This window comes from Rhinoderma darwinii, chromosome 1, assembly GCF_050947455.1.
Source record: "Rhinoderma darwinii isolate aRhiDar2 chromosome 1, aRhiDar2.hap1, whole genome shotgun sequence".
Classification (NCBI taxonomy): domain Eukaryota; kingdom Metazoa; phylum Chordata; class Amphibia; order Anura; family Rhinodermatidae; genus Rhinoderma; species Rhinoderma darwinii.
This window is the reverse complement of record NC_134687.1, coordinates 550,360,487-550,384,113: the sequence shown is the minus strand read 5'-3', so window position 1 is coordinate 550,384,113 and position 23,627 is coordinate 550,360,487. Positions and strand designations below refer to the sequence as shown.

General features: G+C 42.7%; 1 protein-coding gene across 1 annotated transcript in view; it reads left to right on the top strand.

The window, feature by feature from the left end:
* MSH3 (mutS homolog 3) overlaps window positions 1–23,627 on the top strand; it is a 237,015-nt gene that overhangs the window by 72,748 nt on the left and 140,640 nt on the right. The window contains exon 10 of the mRNA XM_075837774.1: window positions 19,049–19,175. Coding sequence (XP_075693889.1) covers window positions 19,049–19,175 — 127 coding nt within the window. The remainder of the gene's footprint in view (window positions 1–19,048; window positions 19,176–23,627) is intronic.

Genomic DNA, 23,627 nt, shown 5'->3' with positions numbered 1-23,627 from the left:
AAAACTGGAAAGGTGTGCATTAACAGTATGACGGACCCACTCCACTGCCATATCATCCTGAGAACCCTGCCAAACCACATGGGGAATGATCTCCGACTAGACCAAGAGCAACTCTGGGTAAAAACTAGGTAAATGCTCCATGTCACAAGTATAAAAGTAATCGGCTCAGCCACTTTCAGAAAGCAGAGATGATTCCCACCTGCATGGATGACAAGAACAATTTGACCTTTGGCAGTCAATAATGGAACCATCGAAGACCACCTGCAGGACATTCCACTTGTTGGGCCACCCAAAACATAGTTGCCCAACATCCAGAGTGTCTCGTTGAACCTAAAATAAACAAATTAAATTGAAATTTCAAGAGTGGAAAGCCATCTAAATAAGACATGCAAAATTCTGACTGACCAAAATTCTGCATCCAGTTTAACAGGGCACACTAGGCCAGAGACCACGTAAAGCAGAACGCATGAGCCGCAACCTGACGGTTTTGTTTTTTGACCTGCGGACATTCAGATGGGCCACCAGTTCACATAACAACACATAATCTGCCAGCAGATCACCCAGCTTTATTGTAGATAGCGAGACCAAAGCATTAATTTGCAGCGCACCAAAAAAACAAAGACCTAAAACAACTGAGAACAAAGTGGACTCACATGGGGGTAAACAGGTACCCGGCAAGCCAGTAATTAGAAAGCACAGCAATGAGTAAACACTAGCCCATCTGCATTCCCTACCCATGTCCCCATGTTTCTAAACCGGGGTTGTGCCATCAATAGAAATGGCAATATATGAACTCAATATACATTTTAGAGTGACTTTGTAAAGTATTATTAAAAAAAAAAGTTTCCTCGCAGAAATATGGCAATTATCTGCTTGTAATAGAACCCCCTGGTGTTCAAATGTATAGGTCTCTGCACGTTATTCTACTAAAGCTCTGTTAGGCTTCATTCACATCTGCGTCAGGGACCCATTCTGACGTTCCATAGTCGACTATGCTATTCATTCCATCAAAACGACGGAACCCTTGCACAACTGAGACAAATGGAAACCATTGGCAACATTTCCATCACCATTGATATCAATGTTGGGGGAAACGGAAGCTTACGTTTCTGTTTGCCTTTCCGTTGAGGGGTTAACCCGACGGAAACCTCAGACGGAACCCCTGAACGGAAGGGGAACGGTGATGTGAACAGGCCCTTAGAGGTATACAGACTGCAAGCAGTGAGGAAAAAAGCCATTACATGAACCATAGTTCTTATCTCTGTCCCTGATAGAGGAGAGCAGCAGGGACTGGTGAGCAGGTTATCTAATGGCCTTAGGCCTCATGCACACTTCCATCACCGTTTTCACGGTTGTTTTTCCGTGATTGGATCAGTGTGGTTCCTGTGTGTACCCCGCGTACACTTCCGTGTTTCCGTTTCCTTGTGCCGCGCATGGTAATCACTGTCCAGCGGTAGTCACTGTCCAGTGTTCTGAAAGAGTTAAGTGCTGGATAGAGAGAAGGGGCTGCAGTAACTCTTTCAGCACCCTGGACAGTGACTACCGCTGGACAGTGAGTACCATGCGCAGCGCTCACAATATAGATTTATAATGTTTCCTACAAAAAGTTCATACTTACCCAGAACTCCAGCACTGATAGAGAGAAGGGGCTGACGATTAGTGCAGTGCAATATCTCTTCTGTACTTCTGCCCGCCCGGCCGTTGCTAGGATGCCTTCCGTGTGCCTTCAGTTTTTTTGATGGACCGATTGACTTGTATGGGCACCACGGGCACGATATTTCAGACCAAAGTAGGACATGCTCGACTTTTGTCGGAACGGAACAACGGGGCCATCAAAAAAACTGAAGTGTGCATGGCCCCATTGAAATTAATGGGTCAGGGTGCTAGCCGTCAAAAAAAAACGGTTAGCACCCTGAAGGAAAAAACGGAAGTGGGCATGGGGCTTTACTGCTTGAAGTCTGTGCACTTGAATATGTAGAAGTAAGGCATATGTCTAGCCTTAAATATATGCATGTTTCTTTAATGTACTGTGAATGCAGATCTGACATTCTCTAGAATGACATGCAGAGCCCTTTACATTTGTAAACAAGGGGGTGCTTTTACAAGAAGATAATTACCATATTTCTGCGAGTATTTTTTTTTTTAATAACAATACTTTACAAAATTACTCCATAATGTATATGGAATTTATATATTGCCATTTCTAGTGATGGCTAAACCCCTTTTAAGGGCTTGCTGAGCCACAAAAAGCTTGGTGACATTTTCTCAACCAAGTATTTGGAAATAGAAAGCCATCCTGCCAAACACCACTGGGGGACTGAACCTGAAACCCACCTCTCTCAACTGAAGCAAGTAATTTAACTTTCACCTCCAAGGATCATCGATAGAAATTGCTCTAGACCTAACCAAGCTTTTTCTCTCGCCCCACACCTTACCATGCAGTTGCTGATAGGACCGAGCCACCTACTATCTCACCAGTGCTATCGAAAGTTCTCCATTAGGTCTCCAATACTGAGCGGGTAGGGATGCTCCACAAGTTGAGCATTGGAGATAAGGTCCCGGAGCTCCTGCCAAAGAAAACAAGAGAATGCATAGGCAATTACGTTATACACCCCCCTAGGATTACTTGCCCTAAAGCCATATGTTGTGTTCCAAGCAACGCAGCACAAGATGACGTAAGAAACCCAGAGGTGAGAAATATAGTAAACTGTTAATACATAACACATGTTATCCATCCAGAGATAATTGTTGTTATTAGAGAATTAATCACCCCACAACTCCACCGCTACCACGGTAGGGAATAGCTCTAATAATGTCAGGTTCTTGCAAAGACTAATAGCCTGACCATTCCCCATCACATAATTTCTCACCTAATATCGATGAAAAAATCAGTCGATGGTGCTAGTAAACAAAGCCAGCTTATAGTTAGTAACTACCAGGGTCTGATAACACGTGTGGCAGGAGTTATGGGATTCCTTTCAAATCCACACACACAGGGCGAGTAATCCATGTGCAATGGTCAGGGCGCTTCACTCCCCTATTGGCCAAGGACAAGGGCGGGGGAAAAACGTGACCCATAGGCATAATGCGACAAACTAATACCAGAAGGCCCGATAGCGACTGCATCTGATAGAGAGTAACCCTGTGAGCAGAACAGAAACCTTAAATGGTTTTTCCCACGGGACATTTATGACATATCCACAGGATAGATCATAAATGTCAGCTCTGGGACCCGCACTAATCTCTAGAACAGGGCCCCCTAAACCCGGTCTACGTCTGTGTTCCGGCTGATTTCCGACCATAGAGGAGAAAATAGCATAGCTCGCTGAGCTACGCTGTTTCCGTAAGCCCCACAGAACTGAATTCTGGTAACGAGAACAGCGTAGCTCGCATGCTACACTGCTTCCTTAACTGCCATTCCCTACTATCGGAGTTACGGAAACAGCATAGCTCAGCGAGTTACGCTGTTTCCGTAACTTCAGACCATGTATTCAGGAAGTGGCCAGGAGGCAGCATGAGCACAAAAAGCTAGAACAGGGTTTATGGCGCCCGTTCTAGATATAGGTGTGGGTCCCACATCTATCTTGCATTTATGACATATCCTGTGGATATGTCATAAATGTCCCTCATGGGAAAACCCCTTTAAGTTTTAGATCCAGCAGACCTTCTCCGGAGGAAGACCGAAAACCATGGCCATAGTGTCAATTTCTATGTCAAAGCCGGCCTTCTTCTGCTTTGAAAACGGTACGGCATATCGCTTCATGAAGAATCTGAAAGTCTCCAACGTGAAACCGCACCTCTCTAAGTTGCCTGGAGCAACAAAAAGGAATTAATGTACAGTAATACAGTTCTAAAACCGATGTCGTTAACGCAAACCCCACTAAGAAAGTATTAAACATTTCGAAGTAGTGGCACAATATGGAGCAGCCCATAGGAAGACACAAATGTAATAACCCTTCCGTGTAACAACCCAATAGGTGATGATAATCTGGGTGAACAGGTAAAAGCCGGAATGTTGGCTCAATGTCGGATTTCTTGAAGAGGGTTGCCGGGCTGGCCTCCCTAACCAGCGCCACCGCCCTGTCAAAGGAGACATAAGACACTGACGAGCTGTTTTCCAAAATGCATTCATTTGCAAAATCGTCGCCCGTAGGGTGGGAAACGTGATTGATCAATTTACCCGGTTCCTTTTTGGGGAACTTCTAAAGGTGATTCCTGAAGATTGGGGAACGAGGGGTTGGAAAAAGGGCACAACAATCCTTCTCAGCGAGTCTTCCTGAATTTTGTCCCTCAGGACCTTGGGATGATCCCTGGACGATTTTAAGTTGTCAGACAAGAAAGGTGACCTGGTCAATTTAATCTGTATGGAAAAAAACAAAACTGAACCCAAACCTGAGCTGCGCAGCTGCCTCTTTATTTGGATACAGATCAAGCTCACCAGAGGCTTTATGTTCACCCTGGGCTCCCGGTTTTCCTGGCTATTTAGAGAGCGGACAGGGGCATCTAACTGCTTCATATTTTCAGAGTCTGAAGAAGCGGCAATGCCCTTCGTTGAACAACCAGCAGACCCCAGGGTGGTGAATGGCTACTGATCTTTGGCTGTTTGATGCATCGGGGACAGCCACCACAGGTTGGACGGGGATAGTTTTCTGGGACAACATCAATCTGAGGCAGACGTCCATGGCCTTAACCAATATTGGGCTGCATGGCCAGATGCCTCTGGAGCGCCTATGAGTTTTATAGAAACTTTATATTATATAATTTGCAAACAAATTTCCGGGTGCTTCTGAGCAATGATGCAACCCAATACAGAGAGAGCCTGCAGCCAAATATTCATAATTTCTGCAATCAAATCGCTTATCGGCATTCGGCCAATGCTCCTTATCTACGGTGTGCTGATCCAAAGATGTTAGGGATTAAATGTCAATATATTTTTTATCCCAAATTTTTGCTTTTGTCTCTTCCTCTATATGGGCCCCTAAGTGGCTAGTGCCACAGTAAAAGGCATCTTTATGGACGCTCGACTGAATTGCTAAAGGGGGCACAGCCTGAATGGTACAAGTACAAGTAGTGATTTCAGGGGTTATAGAGGGAAAGGAAAATTGCTCCAATAAAGCCTTAAGGCCTGGGACTAGTCAGTCTAAGCCTGCCCCTCAAACCCCCAAATATTGACACCCACCAGATCCAGATGAAGGAGGAGGAATCGCCACCAGTACCGATCCAATACTTCACCGCCTTGTTCGTGGGAAGGGACCAGGCTCTCGCCTCTTGCTTCTACCCTGACCAGCCAAACTCTCCAATGTGTCGGAAGACTTGGCTGAGAAGGAGGGGTAACTATGACTACACCTGGAGGATCTGGATCACCTCAACAAACAGCTGGGACTCCTGCTGCATCACCCTACCGTACGGCACCTACTGCGCTGCTCCGATTGTAGAGACACAAAGGTAAAGGAACCTGCACTATAATAACTATGCTCTCTACATGCATCTTACTTTGGGAGGATGGGAGGCCATGGGGCATTACTCTGAGCAACCATAGATGGCAAGTGGATCCTCAAATAGGAAAGGGCTGCCAACCTTAGGAAGTTGGTCAGGCCCAGACTCAGGAAGAGGCTGACAGGATGGGGGAGTGGAGGGCTCCTATATGGATGCATAACTACTAGCCTGAGTGCCCATCCTTCCACTAGCCATGCCACACGTGCCTTGCACTGGCAGGGAAGCATGCAGCACAGGCGTAGGGGACTGGGATACTATTACCAGCTAAAAGATGGCTGCCTGACGCGGCACGGTGTGGGGCTGACCTTTGAAACCACCGGCCGTGGACTCTAGGTGTCTGGGAAGGGGGCAGGCTGGTGCCTTAACCAACTGAAGGGCGGTAAATCAGAGTGGACCACAACATTGTGCATAGGGGGAAAAGTAGCTGAAAGAGGAGAATTGAGCTCCTAGAAGAAGTAGCTTGTCCAGCCCTTCCACTAGAGCACAAGCTCTCACCGCTGAGATGAAGTCATCAGCCATTCTTCCATCGGACAGCGTCAGATGAGCAATGCTTCCATGTCGCTATAACATGGGGAAGAGGAATGTAAACGACGCTTAATTCCCCTTATATCAGTAAGAAATGGGAAGGGTAACAATGAGATGTAGTTACACCTCATTGTTAGATAGCTTTTACGGCCACCACCATTTCTGAATCGCTTTACCAGGGAGGGGTAGTTGGTCACCACCAATTGCATGTCCCTGGAGGGGGAAAGACAAAAATGGGGCAAGGGCAGAGAGACATCTTATAAACTGGGCCTCAGCAATCAGGAGCCCTCTCACTACCCACTACAGGGCCTGACAGAATAATTGCAAAGTTGCTTCGTATTAGTTTAGATGCATTGGAGCAAACAAAAGTGTACAGACACACATGTATGTCCACGTGTATACTGTTGGCACATAGTACTATTTCGGCGCTGTCTTCACGTGGGCAAAAAACGGGACCAGGAGCTGGAGTGTGGTTACCAATCATAGCTGCACTACCGCTCTGACAGAAATTAGGGAAACCTCTAATCTCTGCATTTTTAACCCCTTCTATGCCGTAGTCAATGCTGACTGTGGCGCAGACTGTTTAATACAAAGCGGAGAACGGATTCCCCTTTTGTGAACCTCACAGGCATTTCTTGTGATGTGATCTCTGTCAATACAAGGTATGGGCAGAGAGACTTAGGGTCCTTTAAAGGATCCTATGGCTGTTTTTTAGTATAGCTAGTTTCTAGGGCATACTTATGAATGACCGGGATCTGAAGGGGTTAGGCCATTTGGGCATACGCATACGTCCAGATATTCCCACAGGCAATATTTACTTGAGCATTAACAGTTCTCTAAGGCTTTGCTCACATCTGCACAGTTTTTTTTACGTTTTCTGTTCCACCAAAGGAACAGAAAAATGAAAATAACAGAGTGGTTTGGATTTGTCACATAACGGACACTATCGCTGCCGGACTGAACCCATTGACCTTAATTACTTTAATAGTTTTGTCATGGTTTCCATAACATTCATGGACAATATATTGCTGTATACTGCGCTATTTTGTCTGATATTTTTGGCAGAATCTGCAACTGAGCCTCCAACACAGATGTGAATAAAAGCCTAACAATCACAGTTGCCATGGACCCTCCCGTGAGTAAAGTGGTCACGCCAGTTATTTTTGGTTTTGAGGGCCTGCATTAGATTGGCGGGTGGCCTGGTTTGCCTAACCCCTTCCCGACTACCCCACGTAGATTAACGGGCTGCAGCACTGGTCCTTATGCCTACAGCCTGTTACTCTACGTGTGCTCCTAGCGTAGCACATAGGCACTCCCCGCAGCTCGGCATCTCCCAGTACGGGCGGCTACTAGCAGCATTAGTACTGGGGGAAAACATCGGGTTCGATCACAGCGGTGACCCCCGCCGATTAACCCCTTAAATGCAGTGGTCAATATCGACCGCCGCATTTAAGTTGTTACAACATCGGCACCCCACAGCGCGATTGCGGGGTGCCGATGGTTGCTATGGCAACCGGAAGCCTAACAAAGGCCTCCGGTCTGCCATCTGAGCAAGGCGATTAGGTCCTGCCAGAGGCCTGTCAGTGTGAAACATAAGTATTGCAGGGACCTCTGTTGTTCAACTTATTTATTAATGATATAGAGGATGGGATTAATAGCACTATTTTCTATTTTTGTATATGACACCAAGCTATGTAGTAATGTTCAGTCTATGGAAGATGTTCGTGAATTGCAAGCGGATTTAAACAAACTAAATGCTTGGTCGTCCACTTGGCAAATTAAGTTTAATGTAGATAAATGTAAAGTTATGCATCTGGGTACCAACAACCTGCATGCATCATATGTCCTAGTGGGAGCTACACTGGGGGATTCAATTGTTGAGAAGCCTCTGGGTGTAATTGTAAATCATAAACTAAATAACAGCATGCAATGTCAATCAGCTGCTTCTAAGGCCAACAAGATATTGTCGTGTATTAAAAGAGGCATGGACTCGCGGCACAGGGATGTAATATTACCACTTTACAAAGCATTAGTGAGGCCTCATCTAGAATATGCAGTTCAGTTTTGGGCTCCAGTTCATAGAAAGGATGCCTTGGAGTTGGAAAAAAATACAATGAAGAGCAACTACACTAATAAGGGGCATGGAGAATCTAAGTTATGAGGAAAGATTAAAATAATTAAACCTATTTAGCCTTGAAAAAAGACGACTAAGGGGGGACATGATTAACTTATATAAATATATTAATGGCACATACAAAAAATATGGTGAAATCCTGTTCCATGTAAAACCACCTCAAAATACAAGGGGGCACTCCCTTCGTCTGGAGAAAAAAAGGTTCAACCTGCAGAGGTGAAAAGCCTTCTTTACTGTGAATCTATGGAATAGCCTACCGTATGAGCTGGTCACAGCAGGGGCAGTAGATGGCTTTAAAAAAGGCTTAGATATTTTCCTAGAACAAGAAAATCTAAGCTATGTGTAGAAATGTTTCCCTTCCATTTTCCCATCCCTTGGTTGAACTTGATGGACATGTGTCTTTTTTAAACCGTACTAACTATGTACTACAACAACGATCCAACAGTTGGATCTTCAAGTCCCTAGTGGAACAAAAAAAAAAATTAAAAGTAATAAAATTAAAAATTGGCCTTTTTCCCTTTTATAAAGAACTTTATTATTAGAAAAAAATGAAAACCGTAAATAAAGTATGCGTAATTGGTATCGCCGCGTCTGTAATGGCCTGAACTATAAAAATATAATGTTGTGTCCCGCACGGTGGCCTCCATAAAAAACAATACCAGAATCGCTATTTTTAGTCACCTCTGCTCCCATAAAATTGAATAAATAGGGATCAAAATGTCGCATGTACCCAAAAATGGTACCAATAAAAACTACAGTTTAGTTCTGCAAAAACAAACCCTCACACAGATTTCCTGATGGAAAAATAAAAAAGTTATGGCTCTTAGAATATGGTGACACAGAAAATAAATAATTTTTTTAAAACCGTGATTTTATCGTGCAAACGCCATAAGACATAAAAAACCTATATACGTATGGTATCGTCGTAATCGCATTGACCCACAGTGGAGGGTTTTCACTGTTTTGGTCCCTTATGGGCTTAGCAAATGCGACATGACACCCGAAAACCATTCCTTCAAACTTGAGCTCCAAAAGCCAAGTTGCGCTCCTTCCCTTCTGCCGTTTATCCAAACAGCAGTTTATTACCACATATGGAGTATTGCCGTAATCAGGAGAAATTGCTTTACAAATGTTGGGGTGCTTTTTCTTCTTTATGCCTTGTAAAAAATTATGTTTTATTGGGAAAAATTTAGATTTTAATGTTTACGGACTAATTTCACTAAATTCCGCAAAAAACCTGTGGGGTTAAAATGCTCCTTATACCACTCTATAAATTCCTTGAGGGGTGTCGTTTACCAAATGATGCTTTTTGGGGGGTGTTTCCACTGTTTTGGCCTCACAAGACCTCTTCAAACCTGACATGGCGCCTAAAATATATTCTAATAAAAAGGAGGCCCCAAAATCCACAAGGTGCTCTTTTGCTTCTGAGGCCGGTGTTTCAGTCCATTAGCACACTAGGGCCACATGTTGGATATTTCTAAAAACTGCAGAATCTGGGCAAGAAATATTGAGTTGCATTTCTTGGGTAAAACCTTCTGGGTTACAGAAAAAAATGGATTAAAATTGATTTTCTGACAATAAAAAAAGAAATTTGACCTCTACTTTGCTTTAATTCCTGTAAAACACCTAAAGGGTTAAGAAACTTTCTAAATGCGGTTTTGAAAACTTTGAGGGTGAAGTTTTTAAAATGGGGTGACTTATGGGGGTTTCTAATACATAAGGCCCTTAAAGCCACTTCACAACTCGACTGGTACCTATAAAAATCAGTTTTGGAAATTTTCTTGAAAATGTGAGAAATTGCTGCTAAAGTTCCAAGCCTTGTAACGTCCTAGAAAAAAAAAAGGGTGTTCAAAAAACGATGCCAATCTAAAGTAGACGTATGGGAAATGTTAATTCGGAACTATTTTGTGTGGTATTGCTGTGTTTTACAAACAGATACATTTAAATGTAAAAAAAATTTCTCTAAAGTTTGGTATTTTTCACAAATAAATACTGAATTTATTGATCAAATTTTCCACTACATAAAGTACAATATGTCACGAGAAAACAGTCTCAGAAGCGCTTGGATAGGCAAAAAGCATTCCCAAGTTATTACCACATAAATTGACACGTCAGATTTGAATAAATCGGCTGCGACCACAAGTCCAAAACCGGCTCAGTCCTGAAGGGGTTAAAGGAGTTTTACGGAAAAATTACATTGATGCCTATTTTTAGGCACTATAGGTAGACCCTCAGTGTTTGCTTTCTTGGGGTGTGTTCTACCAGCACATCAAATGGGATCTTTTTCTGTAGTACTTAAATACAGCACTGTCCATATGTGTGCAAGAACTGCTGCCCCTTCTTTGTGTGGGTCCCAGGGGTCTGACCTCCTGCACACACTTATGGACTATCCAACATATAGGCCATCAAAGTGGTTTCCTGGGAAACCCCTTTCATACTGCATAGCAACTCAAGCAGCCTCCTGTTAGTAGTATGGCTAGTACCCATAATAATGATTTTTTTTTTGTATGTTTTTTTTACATTTTATAGAGAGAAATATTGTCTTTTTATTATTGTCCACATTTTATGGGCTTGACTTATTAAATATCTTGTCCTAGAAAATATTGTATTATATGTATTAGAATGCACTAATGTTTATTACTCAATATTGATTGCTCAGTATTGTCATTACTGTTCTCCCAATATGTGCATCTTAATGGCCTCACATTGTCACGTGTTCTTGTTTTTCTTTATCATTGTCAATATCAGTACCACATTTATATTGATCCAAAGTGTTGAATTTAATGAAGGGAACATATTTATTAAAATGGCATTTTCTGTGTTCTTCTATTGTCTTGTAGACCGTGTACATTCGTACTGTGGAGTCCAGAATATAAATATTAATAACTCTCCTAAAGTTCATATTTTGCATATGGAAATAATAGCTTTTATCTGACATGCTTTTGAAGCTCACCCTGTCTCGGGGATAAATAGTATGCCTTTCAATTGACCAAAGCATCTTGTAGGTAATGCTTTGATGTGCACCAGTGGATTGAAGCTTTATTGTGCTAGGTGGCACTTTTCATAGCATCTGATTATGGAATCTGCTAGCATACCTCTTAGTATAGTGTTAACATCACTACATGACCTTCTTTTGAACTACAATGTTTTTTCTGTTTTCTGGCTTTTATATAATTTGACGTAATTTTTCATTATCTATTAATATGTAACCTTACTACTGAGCAGAAATTATAGTGATTGGCTGTTCAGTAATAGGGAACCGCAACGGCCCACTTGTACAGAATTCATTGAATTAAAAGGAAACTCACAACCAAAACCTAAAATTAAGAATCCTCAGTTAATTATAAACTTTAAGAAGAAAATGAATGATATATATATATATATATATATATATATATATATATATATATATATTATTCCTTAATAATATTAGGAAGTTAAAGGAGTTTTCCAGGTTGGGGGCTGTTTTTTTTTATAGTGATGACCCATCCACAGGGTAGGTCATCAGTATATGATCAGTGGGGATCTGACAACCGTGCCGGAAGTTATGCAGTGGTCAGTTCTGTAAGCAGAAGGCTCCAACCACTGTATAGCGGCCGTTTTGCTGTACTGCAGCTTTACTACTATTCAAGTGAATAGGACCAGAGCTGCGGTAACACAGCATGGCCGCTATACAGTGGATAGGTCATCCGTTTAAAAAACAGCCCCCAACCTGGGCAACACCTTTAAGACTGGAGTATCTCCAATTCAGAACCCTAATCTATTAGTCAGAGCAGAGAATGGCTACAAAGTGTCTGGAGGACCCGATACGTCCAAGCATTACATGGACAGTCAATTGATTTTGAATTTGCACCATTCAATGTTTCAGATCCATTTTTGGGGCACTGCAGGGGATTTTAACATTTCAGTGTTCACTGTCAGGTTTCCATACAGAGTACAGCAAAATGCAGTGAACGCCGTTCTCAAGCCCTATGTCATACTCACAGGTGTCCCAAGAAACTGATATCTATTCGGCTGCATGCAAGATTCTTGCACTGGATGGCAGTGTTAGGACCCTAGAAACAGGAGCATAGATCTCCGTTTCCAGGACTACTATGTGTGTGAATTAGTAATGGGAGAATGAGCATAAGAATTGTTACCTGCACCCAAAACCTGAAACTTCATTTAAGCTTAGCACTTTTTTTTAATACTTAGTCAGTCCAGTTATAATCTTAGAATTTAACCCATGCACAATACTCTTTGGGGCGTCGTATGGTTGCTACGGCCACTGTACTGCTCAGCATGCAGGAGCGTCACTCCTGGAGTGACACTTTTTAAAGGGGTTTTCCGGTCTTAAATCATTATCACATCATTTTTAAACTGCAGTAAGATTAGTCACTTACTAATGTACTGTCTGTAGCTGAAATGCCTCTGTAAGCCAGTCTTACATGCAGTCACATGAAGACCGTGCTCCTCGTTTTTATCTCCTTTTGGTGTATAAATTTATACACTTAACACGTGATTATTCCCCCCCCCCTCCCTTTCTGGCTTGTGTACGGGGCTTCACACATCATATGACTCATCTCCAATGCTCCCTCGTCTGGTTGGTTGTGGGATACAGGGCATTTGGATCTCTGTATAAGTGCTCTTACCAAATTAAATGATAGATATGCTTACCTGCTGTAGATTACCACCATTAACCCCTTCACCAACCTAAGCCACCAGGACTATTATAGAATATCAAGTCTTGTCAACTACTTAACCACCTTTAACTTCCAGGAATATTAGATAGCAACACATAAGAATCCTAGACTACCATAGATAATGACCCCTTCATTACACTAGATCACCCAAGATACTAGGTATTAACCATTAAGCCACTTAGTCCAGTAGAAGTTCTATCACTTACTTCTAAACAACCTATGTATAATTGTGCAATGTAGTGCATATAGAGATTAGAAAGTAGAAAAAGTCAAGTATAATCGGGTAGAATTTGGCGGTTTCCAGCGTGGGCAGCAACACACTTGTTAACACTCCTTTTAGGTCAGGGCAGCACAGGTCGCACAACCAAAGATCGCAGTGTCACCCTGCGTGCATCGCAGCTAATAATACAAAATGTGGCCACTTTTTCGACCCCCGACACGGCATCGCAGCCACATTCATCAATTTTTTTAACCCCTTCCCGCTCCTGGACGTACTATTAGGTCATGGTAACTATAGCGTTCGCGCTCCATGACCTAATAGTATGTCTCGGGAGTAACGGCCGTTTCGGCCTTCCTCCCGACACATACAGGAGCTGTGACAGCTGCTGTCTTGTTCAGCAGCTGTCACAGCTCCTACAGCGGGGACCGATGGCTGTGTCCCCGCTGATTAACCCCTTAAAAGCCGCGTTCTATAGAGATCGCGGCTTTTTAGGGGTTAAGCTGCCATCGCCGGCCTGCTACGCGATAGCGGCCGGTGATGGTGACTATGGCAACCGGACACCAAACAATGGCGTCCGGCTATGCCATAGACGGAAGCCTAGTGGGTCCTGACAACGTCAGGACCCACTAGGCTTGCTGTCAGTGAGTAGCTGACAGTTCTAATACATTGCACTACGCATGTAGTGCATTGTATTAGAATTGCGATCAGGGCCTCCTGCCCTCAAGTCCCCTAGTGGGACAAAGTAATACAGTAAAAAAAAAGTTAAAAAAAGATGTGTAAAAATAAGAAAATGAAAGTTTTAAAAGTAATAAAAGTAAAAATCCCCCTTTTTCCCTTATCAGTCATTTATTATTAATAAAAATATATAAACAAACAAACTATACATAATTGGTATCGCCGCATCCGTAACGGCCTGAACTACAAAATTATTTCGTTATTTATCCCGCACGGTGAACGACGTAAAAGAAAATAATAATAAACCGAACCACAATCACAATTGTTTGGTCACTTCACCTCCCAAAAAATGGAATAAAAAGAGATCAAAAAGTCGCATGTACCTAAAAATGGTACTGATCGAAACTACAGTTCGTTACGCAAAAAATAAGTCCTCACACGGCTTTCTTGATGGAAAAATAAAAACGTTATGGCTCTTAGAATAAGGTAACACAAAAAGTGAATGATTGTTTACAAAACGTATTTTATTGTGCAAATGCCATAAGACATAAAAAAAAACTATAAACATATGGTATCACCGTAATCGTATCGCCCCGCAGAATAAAGTGAATGTCATTTATAGTGCACGGTGTACGCAGTAAAAAAAAAAGAATAAAAAAACAATAGTAGAATTGCTGTTTATTAGCCACCACGCCACCTAAAAATAGAATAAAAACTGATCAAAAAGTCGCATGCACAACAAAAAAACTACAATGGATTCCTCAAGGGGTCTAGTTTCAAAATTGGGGTCACTTTTGGGGGGTTCCCAATGTTTTGGCACCACAAGACCTCTTCAAACCGGACATGGTGCCTAATAAAAAAGAGGCCTCAAAATCCACTAGCTGCTCCTTTGCTTCGGAGGCCGGCGCTTCAGTCCATTACCGCCCGAGGGCCACATGTGGGATATTTCTCAAAACTGCAGAATCTGGGCAATACGTATTAAGTTGCGTTTCTCTGATAAATCCTTTTGTGTTATAAAAAAAATGGTATAAAGAGGTTTTTCTGACAAAAAAAATATGTAAATTTCACCTCTACTTTGCTCTAAATTTCTGTGAAACACCTAAAGGGTTCATAAACTTTCTAAATGCTGTTGTGAATACTTTGAGGGGTCTAGTTTCTAAAATGGGGTATTTGATAGGGGTTTATAATATATGGGCCCCTCAAAGCAACTTCAGAACTGAACTGGAACCTAAAAAAATAAATAAATGAGGCAATACTTCGCTTCTTACATTATACTGATAATGAGCCGTGCCCACCCCGAGATGACCCCAGTTTTGACCGTTTGTATAAACAGAGACCCCTATTAGACCGTTTCAGTGCCCGGTTTTCCCAAGCATACACCCCCGAGAAGTGTATTTCTATTGATGAGTCCCTGGTACATTTTAAAGGGAGGGTTCAATTCCGCAAGTACCTGCCGGGTAAGAGGGCAAGGTATGGCATGAAGATGTATAAGCTGCGAGAGTGCATCCGGGTATACCTACAGGTTTAGGATATATGAAGGGAAGGCCACCCCCAAACCAGACTGCATCCTGGACTACAATAGGTACATGGGAGGGATGGACTTGTAAGATCAAATCCTGAAGCCCTACAGCGCCATGCGGTGTGGTATAAGAAGCTGGCCGGGCACATCATACAGATGGCATTGTACAATGCGTACGTGCTACGTCGATGTGCAGGCCAGACGGGAACTTTCCTGGAATTTCAAGAGGTGATTATCAAGAACCTAATCTTTAGGGACCAAGAAGAGGGGGCACCCAGTACTTCTGGAAGCGGGGCCACACGCATCTTACCAGGGCAACACTTTCCAGGAGAAGTTCCCCAAACTGGCAAGAAGGGAAAAAGTCAAAAGAGGTGCAAAGTCTGCTATGAGAGGGCGATAAGGGATGACACAATATATCAATGTGACACGTGTCCCGAATAACCAGAGCTCTGTATGAAAGTCAGTTTTAAAATTTTTCATACGTCCCTTGGTTTATAATTTACCCCAATTTTACTTACCCTGATCCCCTCCACAGCTTATCCCCCTCGTCTTTCCCCTCTGAGCCCTGCTGTGTGTCCAGGCAGCTGATAACAGCCACATGTAGGGTATTGCCATACCCGGGAGAACCCACATTACAGTTTATGGGGTGTAGGTCTCTGGTCAAAATGCTCACTACACCTCTAGATGAATGCCTTAAGGGTGTAGTTATTAAAACGTGGTCACTTCTTGCGGGTTTCAACTGTACTGGTACCTCAGGGGCTTCTGCATACATGACTTCGCACTAGAAAATCCCCAGTAGGCCAAATGGTGGTCCTTTCCTTCTGAGCCCTCCCATGGGCCCAAACGGCAGTTTATCACAACAAATGGGGTATTGCGGCACTCAGAACAAATTGCGCAACAGAATGGGGTATTTTGTTTCTTGTGAAAATAATAATATTATTTGAAAAAAATAATTTAGTTTTCATTCCCAGCCCAATTCAAATAAGTTCTGTGAAAAAACTATGGGGTCAAAATGGTCACAACAACCATAAATGAATTCCTTGAGGGGTGTAGTTTCCAAAATGGGGTCACTATTGGGGGATTCCTACTGTTTTGGCACCTCAACACCTCTTCAAACCTGGCATGCTGCCTAAAATATATTCTAATAAAAAAGAGGCCTCAAAATGCACTAGGTGCTTCTTTGCTTCTAGGGCTTGTGTTTTAGTCCACGAGCGCAGTAGGGCCACATGTGGGACATTTCTAAAAACTGCAGAATCTGGACAATACATATTTAGTAGTGTTTCTCTGGTAAAACCTTCTGTGTTACAGAAAAAAAAAATGAATAAAATTGAAATTCAGCAAGAAAAATGAAATTTGCAAATTTCACCTCCACTTTGCTTTAATTCCTGTGAAATGCCTGAAGGGTTAAAAAACTTTCTAAATGCTGTTTTGAATACTTTGAGGGGTCTAGTTTTTAAAATGGGGTGTTTTATCAGGGTTTCTAATACATAGGCCCCACAAATCCACTTCAGAACTCAAGAGGTGCCTTAAAAAAAAGGCTTTTGAAATTTTCTTAAAAATATGAGAAATTGCTGTTTGTTCTAAGCCTTGTAACGTCCAAGAAAAATAAAAGAATGTTCAAAAAACGATGCCAATCTAAAGTAGACATATGGGAAATGTGAACTAGTAACTATTTTGAGTGGTATAACCGTCTGTTTTACAAGCAGATGCATTTCAATTCTGAAAAATGCAATTTTTTCAAAATTTTCTCTACATTTTGCAAATTTTCACCAATAAACACTGAATATATCGACCAAATTTTACCACGAACATGAAGCCCAATGTGTCACGAGAAAACAATCTCAGAATCGCTTGGGTAGGTTTAAGCATTCCGACGTTATTACCACATAAAGTGAAATATGTCAGATTTGAAAAATGGGCTCTGAGCCTTAAGGCCAAAACTAGGCTGCGTCCTTAAGGGGTTAACGTCCATGAAAAACAGATGGCAAATGCCGGTTAAAAGCGGTCAGACGGCCGGGAAATGGATTCAAATTTTGAGACACATTGATGCAAAACAGCCATGAAAAACTGAGAGTTGATTAGTTGTTGACTGCCATTTTTTTTTCACAGTCATGTGTATGTAGCCCTCTTCACTCTTCCCTCACAGCGATCCAGGGTGACGGAGAGAGAAGAGGACTAATTGTTACAGAGCTCTACAGTGTATGTGTGTTATATGTGTGTGTGTGTGTATATATATATATATATATATATATTTAGAAAAAAGTGTTTTTTCTTTCATTTTTAGTGATTTGTTTGCTCATAATAAAAATTAAGAGCAGTGAATTAAACTAATCTAGAAAATGAAAGCCTCATAAGTCTTGTAACAAAAAAACAAAGTAAAAATAGTTGTGATATTCAAAGGGGTTCCTAAGATATTATCGTTTAAAGAAGTGTATATCAAAAATGGAAAATTTGACCTGGATACAGGCGCATCAATGACCCTTGGTCATGAAAGAGTTAATATTCATGGTATATAGGAATCTCTAATAGCAGTTTACTAATGAATGTAATAGCAATGAAGGGTCCACAAGGCTCCTTCATTCTACTGTTCGGTGGGGGTCCCGGGGTCGGACCCCATGATTATACAAAGATGGCCTATCCTGCGAATAGGCCATCAATTGTATGTCCCAGAAAAGCCCTTGTGTATCCTGGTGACGGATTCCCCTTTTGATAAATCCTCCAACCTCCTTTACTATATGTGTTAGGCCTCATTTACACGAGCGTGTGCGTTTTGCGCGCGCAAAAAACGCTGCGTTTTGCGCGCGCAAAAGGCACTTGGCAGCTCCGTGTGTCATCCGTGTATGATGCGCGGCTGCGTGATTTTCGCGCAGCCGCCATCATAGAGATGAGGCTAGTCGACGCCCGTCACTGTCCAAGGTGCTGAAAGAGCTAACTGATCGGCAGTAACTCTTTCAGCACCCTCGACAGTGAATGCCGAACACAATATACACCAACCTGTGAATAAAAAAAGACTTTCATACTTACCAAGAACTTCCTGCTTCCCCCAGTCCGGGCTCCCGGCCGTTGCCTTGGTGACGCGTCCCACTCTTGTCATCCGGCCCCACCTCCCAGGATGACGCCGCAGTCCATGAGACCGCTGCAGCCTGTGATTGGCTGCAGCCTGTGCTTGGCCTGTGATTGGCTGCAGCTGTCACTTGGACTTAACTGTCATCCCGGGAGGTCGGACCGGAGTTATCGGTAAGTCACTGTCCATGGTGCTGAACCAGTTTAACGCTTTCAGCACCGTGGACAGTGACTGTCTCCTGACGTCGCGTACCCGAACATTTTTTACCGGTTTCGGTCAAAACGAGTTTGGCCGAACCCGGTGAAGTTCGGTGCGCTCATCTCGAATTTGACACTCCGTTTGGATGTTTGTAACCAGAAAAGCACGTGGTGCTTTTCTGTTTACATTCAGGAGTTTGACAGCTCTTGCGTGATTTTCGCGCATACAACGCAGGACCGTCAGTGTGGCATGCGTTGTTTTCACGCACCCATTGAAGTCAATGGGTGCGTGTTGCGTGAAAAACGCAAGAATATAGAACATGTCGTGAGTTTTACGCAACGCACTCACGCAGCGCAAAATTCACGCATCGTCTAAACAGCCCCATAGACTATTATAGGTGCGTACGACACGCGTGAAAAGCACGCGCGTCGCACGCGCGTATAATACGCTCGTGTAAATGAGGCCTTAGAATGTATTATTTGATTACATTTTTATTACCATTCTTTAAACAGTTTTTTTAATTTTCTTTATCTAGATGAGTCTGCAGGTTCTCAAAGGTTAATGCAAATCCTGAAATTGGACAAAACTGTGATTTGTTCCTTGGCAGCACTTATCACTTATCTAAAAGAATTTTGCCTGGAAAGGATATTTCATAATACAAGGTTAGTACTGTAAACCACATGGGACTATAAGTGTATGTTCACACTGAGGAATTTTGCGGCGCATTCCGCCGATAAATTCCGCCTCCTATTCATTTCAATGGGAGTCGGACGCTTCTTTTTCCCGCTAGCTGATTATTTCTTGGAAAAAACAAGCATCGTGCTCGATCTTAATATAGCTTTACCTGCCTGGGAATTGGAACTAACGAGGTTTCACTAGTGAATTTCTCTCCCCAACTAACAAGATTAGCAGCTCTGCCAGGTAAAAAAATAAATACATTTTCATTTCATCAATGTATTTTATTCACTGGTGACTACTTTGTTCCCTTTATGTTTGGCATCGTGCACATGGCACAAAGGTTGTACTTCAGCACTTACTCCAGGAGTCTGTGTTCCGCTGTACTATGCTCGGTCTGGTGCCATAAATTCTTAGCTATTCTCCCCTGGAAGCAATGCAGAATCTGGTGAAGCATGTCGCAATTAACCCCTTCCCGACATTTGCCGTATGGGTATGCCATGGAAAGCTAGTGCTTCCCGCAATTTTCCGTATCCATACGCCAAATGCTTGGCACCGGCTCAGAAGCTGAGCCGGTTTCCATCATCGCCGGATCTCAGCGGTATCTTACAGCTGACATCCGGCTGTAATGGCGGGGACCGAAATTAACTTCGATTTCCCCCCCCATTAACCCCTTTAATGCAGCGTTGAAACGCCATTGCTACATTTAAGGTGTTTGCAGCTCATCGGAACCCCAGCAATGGCAACCGGAGGCCTAATACTGGCCTCCCGGTCTTCCTAGCATGGAAGCTGGTCAAAATTCGCCAGGTGGCGGAGCCTGATCGACTTCCATAGCCGCCGGCAAGATGGCGCCTGCTCAGGAGCTGATCAGGCGTCATCAGCGGTGGAAGTCAGCTGTATTTTACAGCTGACATCCACCTGTAACGGCAGGAACCGGAGCTAGCTCCGATCCCTGCCATTAACCCCTTCGATGCAGCAATCGAAAGTGATCACTGCATCTTAGCGGTTGCTAGCAGATCGCGAGCCCTGACAGGCAATCAGGACTGGCGACTGCTGCCATGGCAACAGGAGACACAATGGCCTCCTGCTCTGCCATTACGGAAGCCGATTATGCCCCGCCGGGAGGCGAAGCCCAATTGGCTTGCTGTCAGTGAATAACTGACAGATCTAATACATTGCACTATGTAGGTAGTGCAATGTATTAGAGAAAAAAAAAATCTGACAATTGGACCTTCATGTCCCCTAGTGGGGCTTGAAAAAAAGTGAAAAAAATAAAAGTTTGAAAACGTAATAAAATAAAACACACCACCCTGTTCCCTTATCAAGTCCTTTATTATTGAAAAATAATAATAAACCATACGTATTTGGTATAGCCGCGACCGTAACGACCTGAGGTATCAAAATATTATATTATTTATTGCACGCGATGAACATCGTAAAAAAAACTATACCAGAGTTTGTTTTTTTGGTCACTTTGCCCTACAAATATTGGAATAAAAAGTGATCAAAACGTCGCACGTATTCAAATGGTGCCTATAAAAACTATAGCTCGTCTCGCAAAAAACAAGCCCTCATACAGCTCAGTCGACAAAAAAGTTAAAAAGTTATGGTTCTCACAACTTGGCGACAGAAAAAATACATTCTTTTTACAAAAGTAATTTTATTGTGCAAAAAGTTGTAAAACATAAAAAAGTGCTATAAAATATGTATCGCCGGAATCGGACTGACCCGCAGAATAAAGTTCACATGTAATTTATAACGCGTGGTGAACGCTATATAAAAAAAACTATGCCAGAATTGCTTTTTTTTTGGTTACCTGCCCTCCCAAAAAATAGGATAAAAGGTGGTCAAAAAGTCGCATGTACCCCAAAATGGTACCAATAATAACTACAGCTCGTCCCACAAAATAAAAGCCCTCCTACCACTACGTCTATGAAAAAATAAAATTAGTTATGGCTCCAATAAGTCAGGAATTAAAAATTATCCAATTGTGCTGGCCCGAGGGGAACATTTCTTCTGTTTCAAGAGGCGATTTATCAAGGACCTAAAATTAGGGAACCAGGAAGGGTAGGGCCCAAACATATCTGCTGGAAGCGAGGGTGCCCGTATTATACCAGGATAACACCTTCCCAGCAAAATTCCCCAAACTGCAAAGGTGTGGAGTATGGACCAAACGGGGGATAAGAAAGGATGCCATGTATCAGTGCGACACCGGCCTGTGCAGAAAGTATTGTGTCACAGCGTAACACACATCTATGGATAATTTTATTGTTTTTTTACCCCATTATTATACCACCTGACTATGCCCCTGATGTACTCTGCTAAGCTTACATGTACCCCCACATTATAAACAGAAACACCAGCAATACTCTAACAAAGCTACTAGCAAGCAAAATCCGCTCTCCAAAAGCCAAATGGCGCTCCCTCCGCTCTGAATCCTACAGTGTGCCCAAACAGCAGTTTCCTTCCACATATATGGCATCGTCATACCTGGGAGAACCCTTTTAACAATTTTTGGGGTGTGTGTCTTCAGTGGCATAAGCTGGGCATGACATATTTGCCACTGAAATGGCATATCTAGGGAAAAATATAAATTTTTAATTTGCACCATCCGCAGCGCATTAATTTATGGAAAAGACCTGTGGGGTGAAAATGCTCACTGCACCCCTTAATAAATGCCTTGAGGGGTGTAGTTTCCAAATGGGGTCACTTCTCAGGGTTTTCTTTTTATTATATCACATCTAAGCCTCTGCAATTGTGAAGCAATACTTTGTAAATCGCCAAATTAGGCCTCAATTTTACATGGTACACTTTCACTCCTGAGCCTGGTCGAATATCCAGGCAAAAGATTAGGGCCACATGTAGGGTGTTTCTAAAACCGGGAAACAAAGCATAATAATTAGAGAGCTGTCTTGTTATGGTGGCACAAGCTGGGCACCACATATTGACATATGTATTGAAAAAATCTCATTTTCACTCTGCAACATCGAGTGCACACTAAGTTCTACAAAACACCTACAGGGTTAATATGCTTAATACACCCCTAGGTAAATGCATTGAGGGGTGTAGTTTCCAAAATGGGGTCACTTCTGTGGGGTTTCCACTGTTTTGGTCCCACAGGTGCCCAGAAACCAATCCAGCAAAATCTGCACTCCAAATGGCGCTCCTTCCCTTCTGAGCCCTGCCGTTTGCCCAAACAGCAGTTTATGACCACATATGGGGTATTGCCATACTCGGGAGAAATCGTTTTACAAATGTTGGGTTCTTTTTTTTCCTTTATTTGTTGAGAAAATGAAAAATTTTGCGATAAAGCTACGTTTTTTTTGTAGAAAAAGGATTGTTTTTATTTTCACTGCCCAAGTCTAATAAATTCTATGAAACATCTGTGGGGTCAAAATGCTTACTACACCCCTAGATGAATTCCTCAAGGGGCGTAGTTTCCTAAATGAAATAGAAGGGGTTGGGCCCTTGGTAGTTGGCAGGTCTGATATACAAAATTGAAAACAAATGCCAAAGGCAGAGAAAACCCTATTTCCCAACTACCATTAAATTTAGTTAATAATCTTTATTGTGCTATTGCAGCAAACAGACAAAACCAACACATAGGGTTAAAATTTTCAATGCATGGATAGGGATAATAGCCGTGCGTGGCTATGCTAGTATGCACGTGTGCCTGCCGTCTGTATCGTCCGTGGTGGTAGCAGTGTACCGTCTGAATGAACAGTAGCTATACCAGTGAACACATATGTCTGTCGTCTGTATTTGCATACAGGCAGGTTCAGCGGTCACCGAGACCAACAACGGATTACTAGGCAGTTAGATTGTTAAATTGTTAAATAGTATTTGCCCTAATTCCAGCATGTGTTAAGATAAAACAGAGAGCCCCCCCCCCCCGACATGTTTCGCTACATATGCAGCGTCCTCAGGGGTTCATGGGGCTACTGGCGGCGCGCCGAGAAACTCACAGTATTATGGGAATCCCCAATGACGTATTAGGGGGGTGTGTACGTAGGTTGGACCAATGGCAATGAAGATGGGTGGGAACCATCAGCCCACCACTTGAGTGGCAGCTATAACTGCAAATGAACTAGTCAGTAGTCCGAACGTCCAGATAAGAACGCCCACGCATGCGCACTAGGGCTTTAATGACTCTTATATTAATAGACCATTCACAAGAGTCGAGATGTATGAGTAATGGTTTCTGTTCACATCTATTGGAAGTGCGAAGTAGCTGATGTTGAAAATACTTATATTATTGTGCTAGAGACCAATAAATGAATAGAGGAATATATGAATAGGCCGATCTGTGTGCCGATCCGTGCTACTGTCGATGTCTAAAAATAGACTGCTGCAGAACAGATGAAAACTGCTGATGCATCTCCACATCACCGCAAAATATTTAGGGCGATGAGATAAAAGCTACACAAAGTGTGCAGTAA